The 13,590-nt window shown below is 44.3% G+C and overlaps 1 protein-coding gene across 3 annotated transcripts in view; it reads left to right on the top strand.

The window, feature by feature from the left end:
• Positions 1-7,656, top strand: part of LOC308325751 (3',5'-cyclic-AMP phosphodiesterase 4C-like) — a 97,051-nt gene extending 89,395 nt beyond the window's left edge. For 2 of the 3 annotated variants that reach the window (XM_080778425.1, XM_080778426.1), the window contains 5 exons: positions 74-173; positions 2,223-2,377; positions 3,069-3,191; positions 3,439-3,621; positions 4,805-7,656. In XM_080778425.1, coding sequence (XP_080634551.1) covers positions 74-173; positions 2,223-2,377; positions 3,069-3,191; positions 3,439-3,621; positions 4,805-5,179 — 936 coding nt within the window. In that variant the 3' untranslated portion in view covers positions 5,180-7,656. The remainder of the gene's footprint in view (positions 1-73; positions 174-2,222; positions 2,378-3,068; positions 3,192-3,438; positions 3,622-4,804) is intronic. The other variant, XR_013965067.1, reaches the window with a different exon arrangement.
• The last annotated feature ends 5,934 nt before the right edge of the window (positions 7,657-13,590 follow it).

Below are 13,590 nucleotides of genomic sequence, written 5' to 3'. Positions count from 1 at the left end.
CACGTTCATTGTATTGTCATTATGCTCTCGCTTCCCCTTGTCTCACCCTGCATTTCCTGTCTCACACACGCAGGCAGTCTTCACTGACCTGGAGATCTTGGCGGCCATTTTTGCAGCTGCCATCCATGACGTCGACCATCCGGGGGTCTCCAACCAGTTTCTCATCAACACCAGTAAGTCCGCTTTGTGTTTTGGGTCTATGAAAATGGAAGCACTGTGGTCAGTGATTCTGAACTGAAAATATATATACTGTATAAAACACGCTTCTCAATTATTTGATTAATTGCTAGTAAACCATAATATAATGGATAGAGCAGTGGTTCCCAAAGTGGGGTCCGGGGACCCCCAGGGGTACCTGAGGGAGTTCCAGGGGGGACCCATCTATTTTGTTCATGTTCATAAAGTGCTAAAGTGTTTAAAGCAGTGGTTCCCAAACTTTTTCATGTCAAGGACCCCCAAATTGACACTACTTAGCCCGTGGACCCCCATTTGAAAAGATATGCCAGGGACCCCCATAAGAGAAGACGACAGACGTACACATTTAGACGTCTACATTTAGACGTCTACATTTAGATGTACACATTTAGACGTCTACATTTAGACGTCTACATTTAGACGTCTACATTTAGACGTCTGTATACATTTAGACGTCTACATTTAAACGTATACATTTAGACGTATACATTTAGACAGTGTCCCCCTGAGTGCCTCCCCAGTGTCCCCCTGAGTGCCTCCCCAATGCCTCCCCAGTGTGCCCCCCGAGTGCCTTCCCAGTGCCTCCCCAGTGTGCCCCTGAGTGCCTCCCGAGTGTCTCCCCAGTGCCTCCTCAGTGCCTGCCCAGTGTCCCCCAGTGTCCCCCCAGTGTCTCCAATAGCAATACAAGAGCAATAATACAAATTAATCTTAATGTATTTGTTCTGTTACATGTTTCATTATTCTCTATGGCAGGTAGTGTCTCTTTAAGGAATGCAGGAAGTGGGTCAGGTTTACCATGTGACACTCATGTCATGTGACTACAGCCAGGAAGTGCTCTAGAATTAGCTGATAAACAATTCATGACACATGCAGATTAGAGCTTTTTTGTATCTGCAGACTGCAATCATCTGCTCTTATACTTTCTCAATAGTTGCATCGTTGGTATGTACTCTCATATGTTGTTCTAGTCTATGCTTGGAGCTCATTATTTTCGTATGGAAGTTTTGTGAAGTTTGATTTAAAAGCCTGCTAAGTATTATTGGTTGAATATTTTGCCTACTTGCAAATACAAATATACAAACGGTCCGTTTGTATTTCAATTTAGTTATGCAACAATAGCGTTTATGCCAATGGGACACAGTTGTGTTTGTACTTTTCACTATAGAGTGCAGATGGCTTTAAAGTTATTTCATTATAGAATTAATGTGTTAAAGTGATTATTGTAATGCAAGTTTAATATGACAATTACATTGGTAATTTAATTACATGCAGTCTACAGTTTACTTTACATGTGCAGTTTTATATGCTAAATGTTTACACTTTGCAGTAAGCATACTTTACATGTGCAGTTTTATATGCTATATGTTTACACTTTGCAGTAAGCATAGTTTTGTTATGTTTTGTCTGCTTTCAGTTTTACCCTTCTTCTAATTATTAAACCTGTGGATAAAGAGAGAACGTCTCCAGAGTCTTAATGAAGGGAAGGCTTTTATGCTCACCGCCAAATTATACACTCAATAACGAGGGCGGCATAGTATTAATCTTATTAATTAATGAATCAAATTAATTAATTAATCAAAATTGCGGCCTGTGCCCAGCACCATGCCAAAGCTTTTTCCTGCAGGAAACACTGCTTGTGGTTGTAAATATATTGTTATCCGTGTTGCGAGGATGAGGGGGTACCTGGAAAAATATCTACCCCAAAAGGGGTACCTGGTCCAAAAAAGTTTGGGAACACCTGGGATAGAGGCACCAGTTCTCTGACCGACCGTCACCCCCCCCCCTCCCCCCTCCATCTTTCTCAAAACCTTTTTTATTGCCTAGAACAAAAGATCAATATCCCTCTCTCTTAAAACATTTTAATGCCAAAGACAAAAGTCCAAGATTCTGGAAGTAATCAACAAACAATACTATAAAATACTGGTCAAACAGGGGGGGGGGGGGGTGTAACACGGCCTGAAAAGGTCGAGAACCAGTTGAGCACTTCTTTATATTAATCTGTGCATTCTCTGTGTCAACAAATGCAGACTCTGAGCTGGCGCTGATGTACAATGATGAGTCTGTGCTGGAGAACCACCACCTGGCGGTGGGCTTCAAGCTGCTGCAGGAGGACAACTGTGACATCTTTCAGAACCTGAGCAAGAAGCAGCGGCAGAGCCTCAGGAGGATGGTCATAGACATGGTGAGTTAGTAGCGCTGGCACCAAGTTTACCATTGATTGTCGCACAAATAATTGCGATTAACAGTATAAGACATGGAACCTTAGAGTATATATTAATAGAGACGTCACAGGATTTCTCCTCCCATCCACTTGCATTAAGTTGCTCAAAAGCGCATGAGGCGATTTCACTCCTCCCGGGTAGGAACAGAGTGCATTCTGGGATGGATTGGGCCAATGTGCAATGATAGTCAACGGACCAGCGCTGGCTCGAGCTGCAATACCAAATATGGCCACTATGTCCATTTCGCCTCAGGGTTTCCTCCGGGTGCTGTCTCTATTAATATATATACTCTAACACATCTGTGTCACCTTAGCTTTTAACCACTTTTACCTGAAATCTTTGCTACTGGGGGAAGGGGTCCCTGGAACAACATATTTTCAGATGGGGGGTCGGCGGCCAAATACATATCATTTTTGGGGTCTTCGACATGAAATTGTTTGAGAACCACCAACATAGAAACATGGGTTTTTCAGAAAACTGTTTGTAGACATTAGAATCTGGTCTCGTTAATTGTGTTTTTTTGGCGTTATTTTACTGCCTTTGAAGGCCTTGAAGCAACTGACGCGCCTCGTAATTATTTTTTTTCCCTTATGATTTCCTCTTTATTTGATTTTATTTAGTTAGGTTAAACCTTTCCTCTCTGCTGTCCAGGTATTGGCCACAGACATGTCCAAACACATGAGCTTGCTGGCTGACTTGAAGACAATGGTGGAGACCAAGAAGGTCACCAGCTCTGGAGTGCTGCTGCTGGACAACAATACAGATAGAATGCAGGTTGGCCTAGCGCACACACACACACACACACACACACACACACATTCTCTACATTTGTTTTATTATACTTTTGCATGCAACTTTAGTTTCGTTTTTTAGCATAAAACAACCATTTCTCTTGTAAAGACCAGGAAAGTTGTCTATTTCTATAGCATATTATAGTAATACAAGGACACACAAACACAGATGTACACAAAGACCGATGCGATGCTAGATGCTTAACGAGGGTCCACTGTGTCCCCCACAGGTCCTGCGAAACATGGTACACTGCGCTGACCTCAGCAACCCCACCAAGTCTCTGGACCTGTACCGCCAGTGGACGGACAGGATCATGGACGAGTTCTTCCACCAGGGAGACAGAGAGAGGGAGAGGGGCATGGAGATCAGCCCCATGTGCGACAAACACACCGCCTCCGTGGAGAGGACACAGGTTAGCATGCTGCTACAATCACTTGTGACTATGTGACTGTGACCAATTCAGAGACTGCCTTCGCGCTGATGTAACACTAAAACGGTGTGATTCTATTTTTATATCCAAAATGAGTTAATAGCACAGGTAATAGAGTGTGTCTGACATAAATGTCAGACCTGAAATCCACAATTAAATATTAAATGAATGCTTAAACAAGTAGCTAGATGTAATGTTAGAGCTACCAAGTGCTAGCTAGCATTGCTTGCTAACAAAACAAACAGTCCCCTGCAAAATTATGCAAATTTGCGGTAAAATCCACGATTTCTTTCTACCCGATCGCTATTCTGTTGGCTCGTGTCTAAAGTAAATCTCAAAGAAAGATAATAAACAATATATATATATTTTTTAACTGTCGTTTATGCTTGCTGTTAGTTCTCCTGGGGAACTAGTTCCAGCAGGGGCAGTGACCAACACTCTTAGGCCTCTTTTAGACGGCGACCATCTCCATATAACACGTCAAAGTCCCGTTGCGTTCTCATTTTTTTGGACCATTTACATGAGAACGCACACTTGAATGAACACGCTACAAAGTGCATGCATATATATGCCATGTCGCTAGGTGGCGCGTGTCCTTGTGGGGTCCGTGTGACGCGGCGCTTATATAAACCATAGACATAAGTCACGCATGCGTAGAACTACTTCCGTTCTTCTTCTACACAGAAAGTAAACAAACGTCGCGTCCTCATCACACCTCCAGCAAACCGGACTATCCGACATGGTCGTTTCCCCTAGCAACTGACGCATGCCTATGACACCATGTAAAAACGTAGGACACGGGGCGAGCCGACCAGAGCTGACGTAAGCCATGATGTCACAAGTTTTGCGGATCCACCGTTTTGCCTGTTTATATGGAGACCATAGGAAACGGCGTTCTAAAAGATTTCCACTCTGGGATGTGGTTTCACTTCGTTGCGTTTTCACCTCCTGTGAACACGGTTCTCGTCTAAATGACAGCAGCAAACCATACTTTATTTTGCCGTTTTTTATGAACACCATCCTCGTGTAAATAGCACCTTATACTACAACAAAGACTTTCTCACAGAAGCATGTGTGATTAGATTATAGAAAAAAAAGCTGATTACCAGTTGAAAAGAAAAGACGCCTTCATTTACTGATGGTCGTCTGTCATGCCCTCGTCCAGGTGGGCTTCATCGACTACATCGTGCACCCTCTGTGGGAGACGTGGGCCGACCTGGTGCACCCGGACGCCCAGGACATCCTGGACACGCTGGAGGACAACAGGAACTGGTACCAGAGCATGATCCCCCAGAGCCCCTCGCCGCCCTTCTACAGCGGCGACGGCGAGGAGGTCCTGCTGGGGGACGAGGACCGCGAGCCGGCCGTGGCCAAGTTCCAGTTTGAGCTGACTCTGGACGAGCAGGATGCGTTCCAGAGCGGCGAGGCGGGGAGCGGCGAGACGATGGAGGCGAGGGCGGGGGGATGTGACGGAGACAGCGGGACTTTCCAGGGCTGTCCCCGGGACGACCACGCCGCTGACTCTCTGGCCGAGACATAGCCGGACGTCCCCGAACACTTCCACCTTTCGCTGATGCCCGTAAGGAAACAGCAGGTCTCTCGTGCTGTTTTTTATGGTTTGGGAGTTGGTTTCGTTGCAGTGGAGCAATCCTGCAATCTGCCTCTTTGCAGCTAAAAGGGAGCCTGGCTGACTTTGGGGCCCTCCCTGGTGACCACGCCACCCTGGAGAAGAGGGTATGAAACCCTGCGGTGGTTAATGTTTCTGAGCCTCCAGAAGGGAGGATAGAGAGTGTTTGCCATAACAGCTCAATTATCTGAAGAAGGGACTACTGTAGGACACTCAACGTCTGGTCTGGGGACCGTCTGCAAGGTCCTAATGGACCCTCATGGGTCTGTAACTCTTGAGTCTACAAATGGGACAATTGTTTTTGGTCTTTGAGACCCCAATATACACTGTAAAATTCTACAATTTACAGATCCGTAAGCGTCCATTTAGACTTCCTGGTGGTTCCCGGACCAAACATTGAGAACCAGTGCTGTAGAAATGCTGTATTTTGGTTCTCACAGGCAAATGAAGGTGAATGTGACGGTATATATACATTATACAGTATGGACACAACAAGAACTCTGAACTTGCACTTCGATTCCTAATTGTGTCGTGTTGGGATCGGACGCCACCCAGTAAGGCGGCCCGTCCAAAGCTACTGCTCAATGGATTTGTAATAGATACCATTTTTTCCTAACACTTGTCTAAAGATGTCACGTGCCTTTTTGTTTTTTGTTTTTTACAGCCGTGACTTTTGTAGGTGTTTTTTTTATAATTTATTGAACACTTTGTGTGAACGGTGTTTTCTACACGGAGAATATATTTCGCTCTCTTGGTCTTCCTCTGATGTTCTGGCAATAGTTTAAGCTTGTTCTCACAAACGTGTTTGGTGAATGTATCTCTAAAATTTTACTTCCCAGCACAATTTGCACTTTGAGACACCGTACAAAGAGAGTGAATCAGCTACTTTCCAAGTCATAATACATTAAAGTAAACAAAAAATATGATTATGTTTGATGTGTATGTATATAATGGATGAGTCCCTGTTCTGCGTAAAATCTACTTCTATCCATTTTACATGTCTAATTTTCAGTATTTCAACACAAAAGCAATTATTTCAGAGCAAAGTCTTCCGTAGAACTGAGATTAACATTGTCCAAAAGATCTGTAGATTTCCAAATAATGTGTGATGAAAGCACTTTCATAGAATCTACACTTGAAAAGTGGCTGGTGAAATGCTCACCCCAAACAAACCTGATAAATACCCTAAATGATCCCGTAGTGTACGGAAATCTACATCTAAAGCTGGATTGTGTGAGGCCGTAACCCGTAACCCTGTTTGTGCTTTTGTGCGGACATTTCTTCTTGCAGCATTGCAGGCCAATGAAGACAGCTAAAACCAAGTGAAAGTTCTTGAGTTTTGATTAACTGTAGACTGTAGTGTAGTGACTGAACAGGTGAATGTTAGTTTGTTTTTTATGTTGCCCCCCCCCCCTCCCCCCAGCACTTTTAATAATTTGACAGTTTCGGCAGCTGGTTGCCGGTCTGTCTTAACCACCTTAAGCCGATTTATACTTAATTGTAATGATGCTGTGGTGGTCAGAAAATAGTCGACCTAATAAACTAACAATGCGTTGCTGATGCAATATGTCCTGAGAGTTTACAGGTCTGCTATTTCCAGTCCGTGATGACGCTTTATTACGATGGAGAATAAATTGGGCATTAGCGGTACCACGTTGTAAGGTGCTACCCTCTGAGGGAAGTCATTACAGCTTCACAACACTTCTCTTCGTGTGTGTGTGTGTGTGTGTGTGTGTGTGTGTGTGTGTGTGTGTGTGTGTGTGTGTGTGTTATCACATAGCTGCACAATCTCTTCTTGCACCCAGCCGTGATGTGCTGATACTTTGACTGTTTGTAACAGTATATTTATTATCTTTTTCTTGTACATAATACTATTAATGTCAGTGTACAGTTGGTATAATTTATACACACTACCACCAATACATGTCAAATTACGAACTGACTGAACCGTTAATGGTGGTAATTATTTTATTTTATTTTATTTGTTTTCTGTTTTTTGGTGAGTTATTTCGCAAAGAACATATGTTTAGTTGTGCTGTTCAATTTTGACCTTTCTCGATGTTCTGACGAAACGGAGAATTCAAATTTTCTAAATGTATGTGTTTAGTTTTGGTCTTAACGCCCAACGTCTCATGTGAGAGGCGCTTGACAGAAAAGTGTGTTAACTTTTTCCCTTCCGTTTCCAGACTCTTCTAAAGGCTGGATTGATACTGCAGTATATTGCATACGTACGGTGACAGGTCATTGTACATTTACATACGTATATTATAATGTTTCAAATGGAACTTTTCAATGTCTTTTTTTTTTTTTTATTCACACAACGTATGGTAAAACAGTGTTTATTGTGCTCAGCGAATATTTTCTATGAGATTATTAAAGATGAGCATGAATTACTGACTCCCTTGTTGTCTGGTCGATATAGATAGATAGGTAGACAACAAATTACATCCATTTAGAAAACGCATGCATTAAATACACAAAAAAGCAAAAGCTTGTTTGTATGTATTGTGACATGTCACAAGTTACAGTTGAGGAGATCACACTACCTCACCATCTTCCCTTTACTCAAGGATTTCCATATTTCAATTCTCAATTCTTGGCAAAATAAATTGACTCTTCTACAACCTTTTGAAAACTTCAGTTACTAGTTACTGTACCTTTTTTGATTATTACAAAACATACATTAATCACTTAAGTGAAGGATCTGCGTACTTCCGCCACAGTTCCCTTGTGAGTTGTTCTTGTATCTGGGAAGTTTTTTACTGCCTTTCCTTTTTGAACAAGCGCTGGGTTTTGCTAAAAGGAGGTTTTCTCCTAACCTCTGCTGTATGAGTTCAAATATTTTCCATTCCTACTGGCTCATCATCATGTGGAGAATGGGAGATAGTTGTTTGAGTTCTACATCTAGGGCATTTGACTGGGAGAGGCCACCAGCTGTGTGACCCTGCATGGGCTGTTTCCCAACATGTGTGGGTCGCTGACACATTTTTATGGGTCCCTTTTATTTTTTTGTTTCCTACATTTTTAAAAGTTATAGTTACTGCAGACTCCTGGATCGTTGCCTCCACACTCTCCTATATCTAACACCAGGTTCTTGAGCTCTACAGTGTTCCAGACCCCCAGGAACGCACCCAGGGGGCCAGGCTGGTTCCGGCGAGCTGCCCCGCAGTCCGAAACAGTAGAGAAATGACAGTTACCATGTGGGGATCCTCGGGGGGTCCCCGGAACATCCAGGCCCCCAGGAACGCGCCCAGGGGGCGCGTGCCGGTTCCGGCGTGCCGCCCCTCGTCCGAAACGGTTGAGAAATGACAGTTACTGTGTGGGGGTCCCTTTACTGTACCCTCTACTGTACTGTACTGTACTGGCCCCCCCTGAAATCGAGAGACAACGAGACCCAAGTTCGACCGCGACCGATGGCCATGGCACTTGGCGGCTCGCCATGACGTTTGGCCGAATTCGTCGACGACTTTCCACCCGTGCGCCATGACGCACGGTACGGTCTCCGCGGAAAACCGTTGCGTATTTTGCGACACGTCGCAACCTATACAGTTAAAATGTGCGTGTGTGTTTGTGTGTGTTAGGTTGCACACAGGTGGTGAAAAACAACAATGCTGTTTTCGTGTTTAGACCCAGCCAGCCACCCACACACCCACACACATACAGTAGCTCCGTAAGGGAGTGGTTGCACCACTCAAAAATAAATAATTAAGAAGTCAGGGAAAAAAACTAAGAAATCTCCATGAATTCAAGGCTTCATGGGGTGTATAATTGTGGGTGAACTACTCCTTTAAGACTGCACACGCCAACATATGCACACATAAATATACAGTACATACACACAGGCGGATAGGCCTATATACATGTAATTACATATTTATACACACATCCTGTGCACTGTGCAAATACACGTAGGGAACCACATACACACACACACACACACAATTCAAAGGGTGCTATGTCTTATTTTTTTTAACCAAATAATCTTACTCTGTTATAGCCTACTTGTGCATGATAGAAAACTTGTATCTTGAAGACGTGTGTATTGGAATTAGGCTGTGGTGACCGAGTGATTTACTGTAAGATTTAATACATCACCTTAATGTGCTGTTTATCTTCCGGTAAATCCCAGGATTAGCACTGACATCTCTCATGGTTTGGGTACAGCAGCAAGACAGCGTTTCACAAATGTTTTAGCCCGAGACCCAAAAGAGAGATTAGATGTTTGCCTTGGCTACAAACTAGTGAAAATAGTATTATATTAATATTAATTAAAAACAAAATGTAGGAAACTAAATAAACAAAGGGACCCATAAAATGTGCCTGTGACCCACAAATGGGTCCCAAGTTCCAACCCACTGTTTGGGAAACAGTGCAAGATACTGTACAGTGCTGCAGGATGCAGGGCTTGGAATGTAAACAGGAAGGGCAGAGATAGCGGTGCTATGCGCCGGGCCTTCGGGGCATTCACTCTCCCATGGCCCTGTGTGCCTCGGCCCGCACAGATAAGAAAATGGCATACGTGATAATCATGAGGGGCAGGGCACATACGTCTAATATTTACCAGGCTAAAATTAGCATTAACATGAAACTTTTTGTTTTGGGAAATTGCATCCAAAACATGGCAGGTCCAAATCACCAGAAGTAGTTTAGCAGAATCCTGATGAGTCTAAAATAATTGTAATAGTTTTCTTAGCGCTTGCAGTAGCCTATATTTTTCCTTGCTCTGGGCGGAGACCTAATTTCTTCATAATGCTCTTCTGTGAGATTATTGTTACGGTTCGCTCTCCATCACCTCTACATCCATGTGCTGTGGGTGTTCTGGGCACAATTTAGATTTTATCCTTGAGACTTTACCCATCACACGGCCAATCCGTTCCCGATCACTAAACAGAGGCTCTGCAGACAGATTTTCTTTAGTCTTTGCAGACCTCAGTAAGGAGGAGTCCACTCTTATCCAAACTGACACCAACACCCTGGTCAGCCATTTTAACCACCTCTGTCTGTCTGTCTGTCTGTAATCAACACTCTAGTTAATCCAGCTGCACCTCCTATTCCTATTCACTCCGATAACGACTGTGAGCTATTTCTATAATTTTTTCTCGACAAAGTAAATAATATTCGGTCTAATATAACCTCTTCCTCCATAGCTGTTCTGCCTACACTAGTCTCTCCCCCTGTCCCCACACTGTCTCATCTAAGTACAATCTCCATAGAAGAACTCATACCGATTGTTGCACATATGCATCCATCCTCTAGCCCCGCTGACATTATCCCCACTTCACTATTAAAAACAGTTTTCAACAGTCTAAGCCCTTTCATTCTGTCCATCATCAACAGTTCTATTTCCTCTGGCTGTGTTCCTGATTATTTCAAACATGCAACTATTCAACCGCTGTTAAAAAAACCTAGTCTAGACCCATTAGTCCACAGCAACTATCAACCAATCTCGAAACTCCCGTTCGTCTCCAAGGTTTTAGAAAAGGTTGTCTGTAACCAATTATTGCACTATCTCAACCAAAATAACTTATTTGATAATAAATATTTTAATAATAATAACTTAAGTTTAAGTCTGGCTTCCGCCAAAAACATAGTACTGAAACTGCACTCCTTAGAGTCTCCAGCGATATAATCATGAAAGCTGATATCGGAGAATGTTCAGTGCTGCTACTGCTGGATCTTAGTGCAGCATTCGACACGATCGATCATGCCATACTCCTAAACCGGCTCCAACAGTGGGTGGGGTTAGGTGAACTGGCCCTGAAGTGGTTCTCCTCTTACTTGTCAGGGAGAAGCGTTGCTGTTGCCGTCGATAGCTTTGTCTCCTCCTCTGCTCCTTTGACATGTGGGGTCCCCCAGGGGTCCATCTCTGCTCCTTTGACATGTGGGGTCCCCCAGGGGTCCATCTCTGCTCCTTTGACATGTGGGGTCCCCCAGGGGTCCATCTCTGCTCCTTTGACATGTGGGGTCCCCCAGGGGTCCATCTCTGCTCCTTTGACATGTGGGGTCCCCCAGGGGTCCATCTCTGCTCCTTTGACATGTGGGGTCCCCCAGGGGTCCATCTCTGCTCCTTTGACATGTGGGGTCCCCCGGGGTCCATCTCTGCTCCTTTGACATGTGGGGTCCCCCAGGGGTCCATCTTAGGTCCTATCCTTTGACATGTGGGGTCCCCCAGGGGTCCATCTTATAGCTCCTATCCTTTTTTCAATTTATATGTTACCCCTAAATTTATGTTACCCCATAAATACCTTTGATGGTGATCATATCATTGTTATGCCGATGACACTCAGCTATATATTTCCTTCAAGCACACAGATATTAGCAAACTCACTGTATTGCATGACTGTTTAACAGCTATCAACAATTGGATGGCTCAAAAATGTCTGCAGCTTAACCCCAGTAAAACAGAGATCCTCATCATCGGCCCCGAAAGCATCGCTAATGCCATTCGGCTATCCCTGGGCCCTTTGGCTTCTAATATTAAAGACTCTGCTAGAAACTTGGGAGTCTTCTTTGATAGCCACATGAATTTCAAGTTTCATGTAAAGAAGGTCACCCAGTCCTGTTTTTTCCACTTACGTAACATCTCTAAAATAAAACCACTCCTCTCCACTCAATTTATTCATGCTTTCATCTCTTCCCGACTCGACTACTGTAATGGACTATATACTTCCCTCTCCGCGTCATCTATTCATCAACTAGAATTAATTCAGAACACAGCCGCCAGGATTCTTACAAACACCAATCGCAGATCACATATCACACCGGTGCTCGCTTCACTTCACTGGTTACCCATTAAATCCAGAATCAACTTCAAAATCATTTTAACCACTTATAAGGCATTACATGGGCTGGCCCCACCCTACATCTCAGACTTTCTGCTTCCAAAACAAAATACAAGATCACTCCGGTCCTCAGACAAGGGCCAACTGAAAATTCCGGCGACTAAACGGGTAACCAAGGGCGACCGGGCATTTGCCGTAGCTGCTCCCACACTGTGGAATGCCCTCCCCCTTTTTATAAAGAATGCAGAGTCTGTTGACATTTTTAAGAAGTCACTGAAAACGTATTTATTTCGTTTGTATTTTGAGCTGTGATTTGTCGCTTTTAACTGATTGTTTTTTTTACCTTTACCTTTACTTTGTAACTGTTGTTTTGAAGTGCTTTATAAATAAAATTTACTTACTTACTACTTACTTCAGCTCCACCAGAGGACTCCAGAGCACTCCACAGCACCTCTCTCCCTGTTACAATCTCCCCACCTGGATGTCATCTGCAATCACCTGATGAGCCTACAAAAGCCAGGCCTGTCTGCAGCTCAGCCAGTTCTTCCCCAGTCTACGGTTGGTAAAGTTAGACAGCCAGACATTTAGGCCCTCAGTATTTAGTCTTAGACAGTTAAACCTGGCAGAAACCTCGGATGTGTACTCTGAGGAACTTGAACTCGCTGACCCTTTCCACTGCAGTGCCACCGATGAGGATGGGCGCATGGTTTCTCCGTGTCCTCCTGAAGTCCACGATCAGGACGTCTTGTCGACGTTGAGCGAGAGGTTGTTCTCACCAGAGTGCCAGTGTTTTGATCTCGTCTCTGTAGTCGGACTCATCATTGTCGACGATTTGGCCTATCGTGTTGTCCACGTATACTTTATGATGGTGTTGGAGTCATGTGTGGCTGTGCAGTCATGCATGTACAGGGAGTAGAGGAGAGGGCTCAGGACGCATCCCTGGGGTGCTCCAGTGTTGAGGGTGAAGGGGTCAGATGTGATGCTGCCCATTCTCACCACCTGAAGTCTGCTTCACAGGAAGTCTTGTATCCATTCGCACATGCCTGGGTGTAGCTCTAGATCTCGGAGCTTTGTGTCAGGTTTTGCTGGGACAATGGTGTTGAATGCTGAGCTGTAGTCCACAAACGGCATACGTACATATTGTCCTTCAGGTGCTTGTTGTCCATCTGTGAGAGGACGGTATGGAGAGCCATGGCAATGGTGTTGTCTGGGATCTGTTTTTGCGGTATGCAAATTGCCACGGATCCAATGAGGCAGGCAGTGTTGAGCCGATGTATTTCCTCACCAGCTTCTCAAAGTATTTGCTGACTATTGGTGTGAGAGCCTCCAGTCGCACTTCTGCCTTTTTGGGGATGCTTTTTGCTTTATCGTCCGTTATGGTGTGTAGCGCCTGCCACGTGCTCCTGATGTTGCCGCTTTCAAAATGGTCCTCCATCTTTTTGGAGTAGGCCCTTTTCATGTCGCCGGATCAGAAACCGCGCCGTCCCATTCGTGCAATTGTGCACTGTCGATCCACGGTTTGTGAGTCGGGTAGTCGGGTGG

The sequence above is a fragment of the Protomyctophum bolini genome, assembly GCF_963924005.1.
Source record: "Protomyctophum bolini genome assembly, chromosome: 12".
NCBI classification, from domain to species: Eukaryota; Metazoa; Chordata; class Actinopteri; order Myctophiformes; family Myctophidae; genus Protomyctophum; species Protomyctophum bolini.
This window is presented reverse-complemented; position numbering and strand designations above follow the sequence as displayed.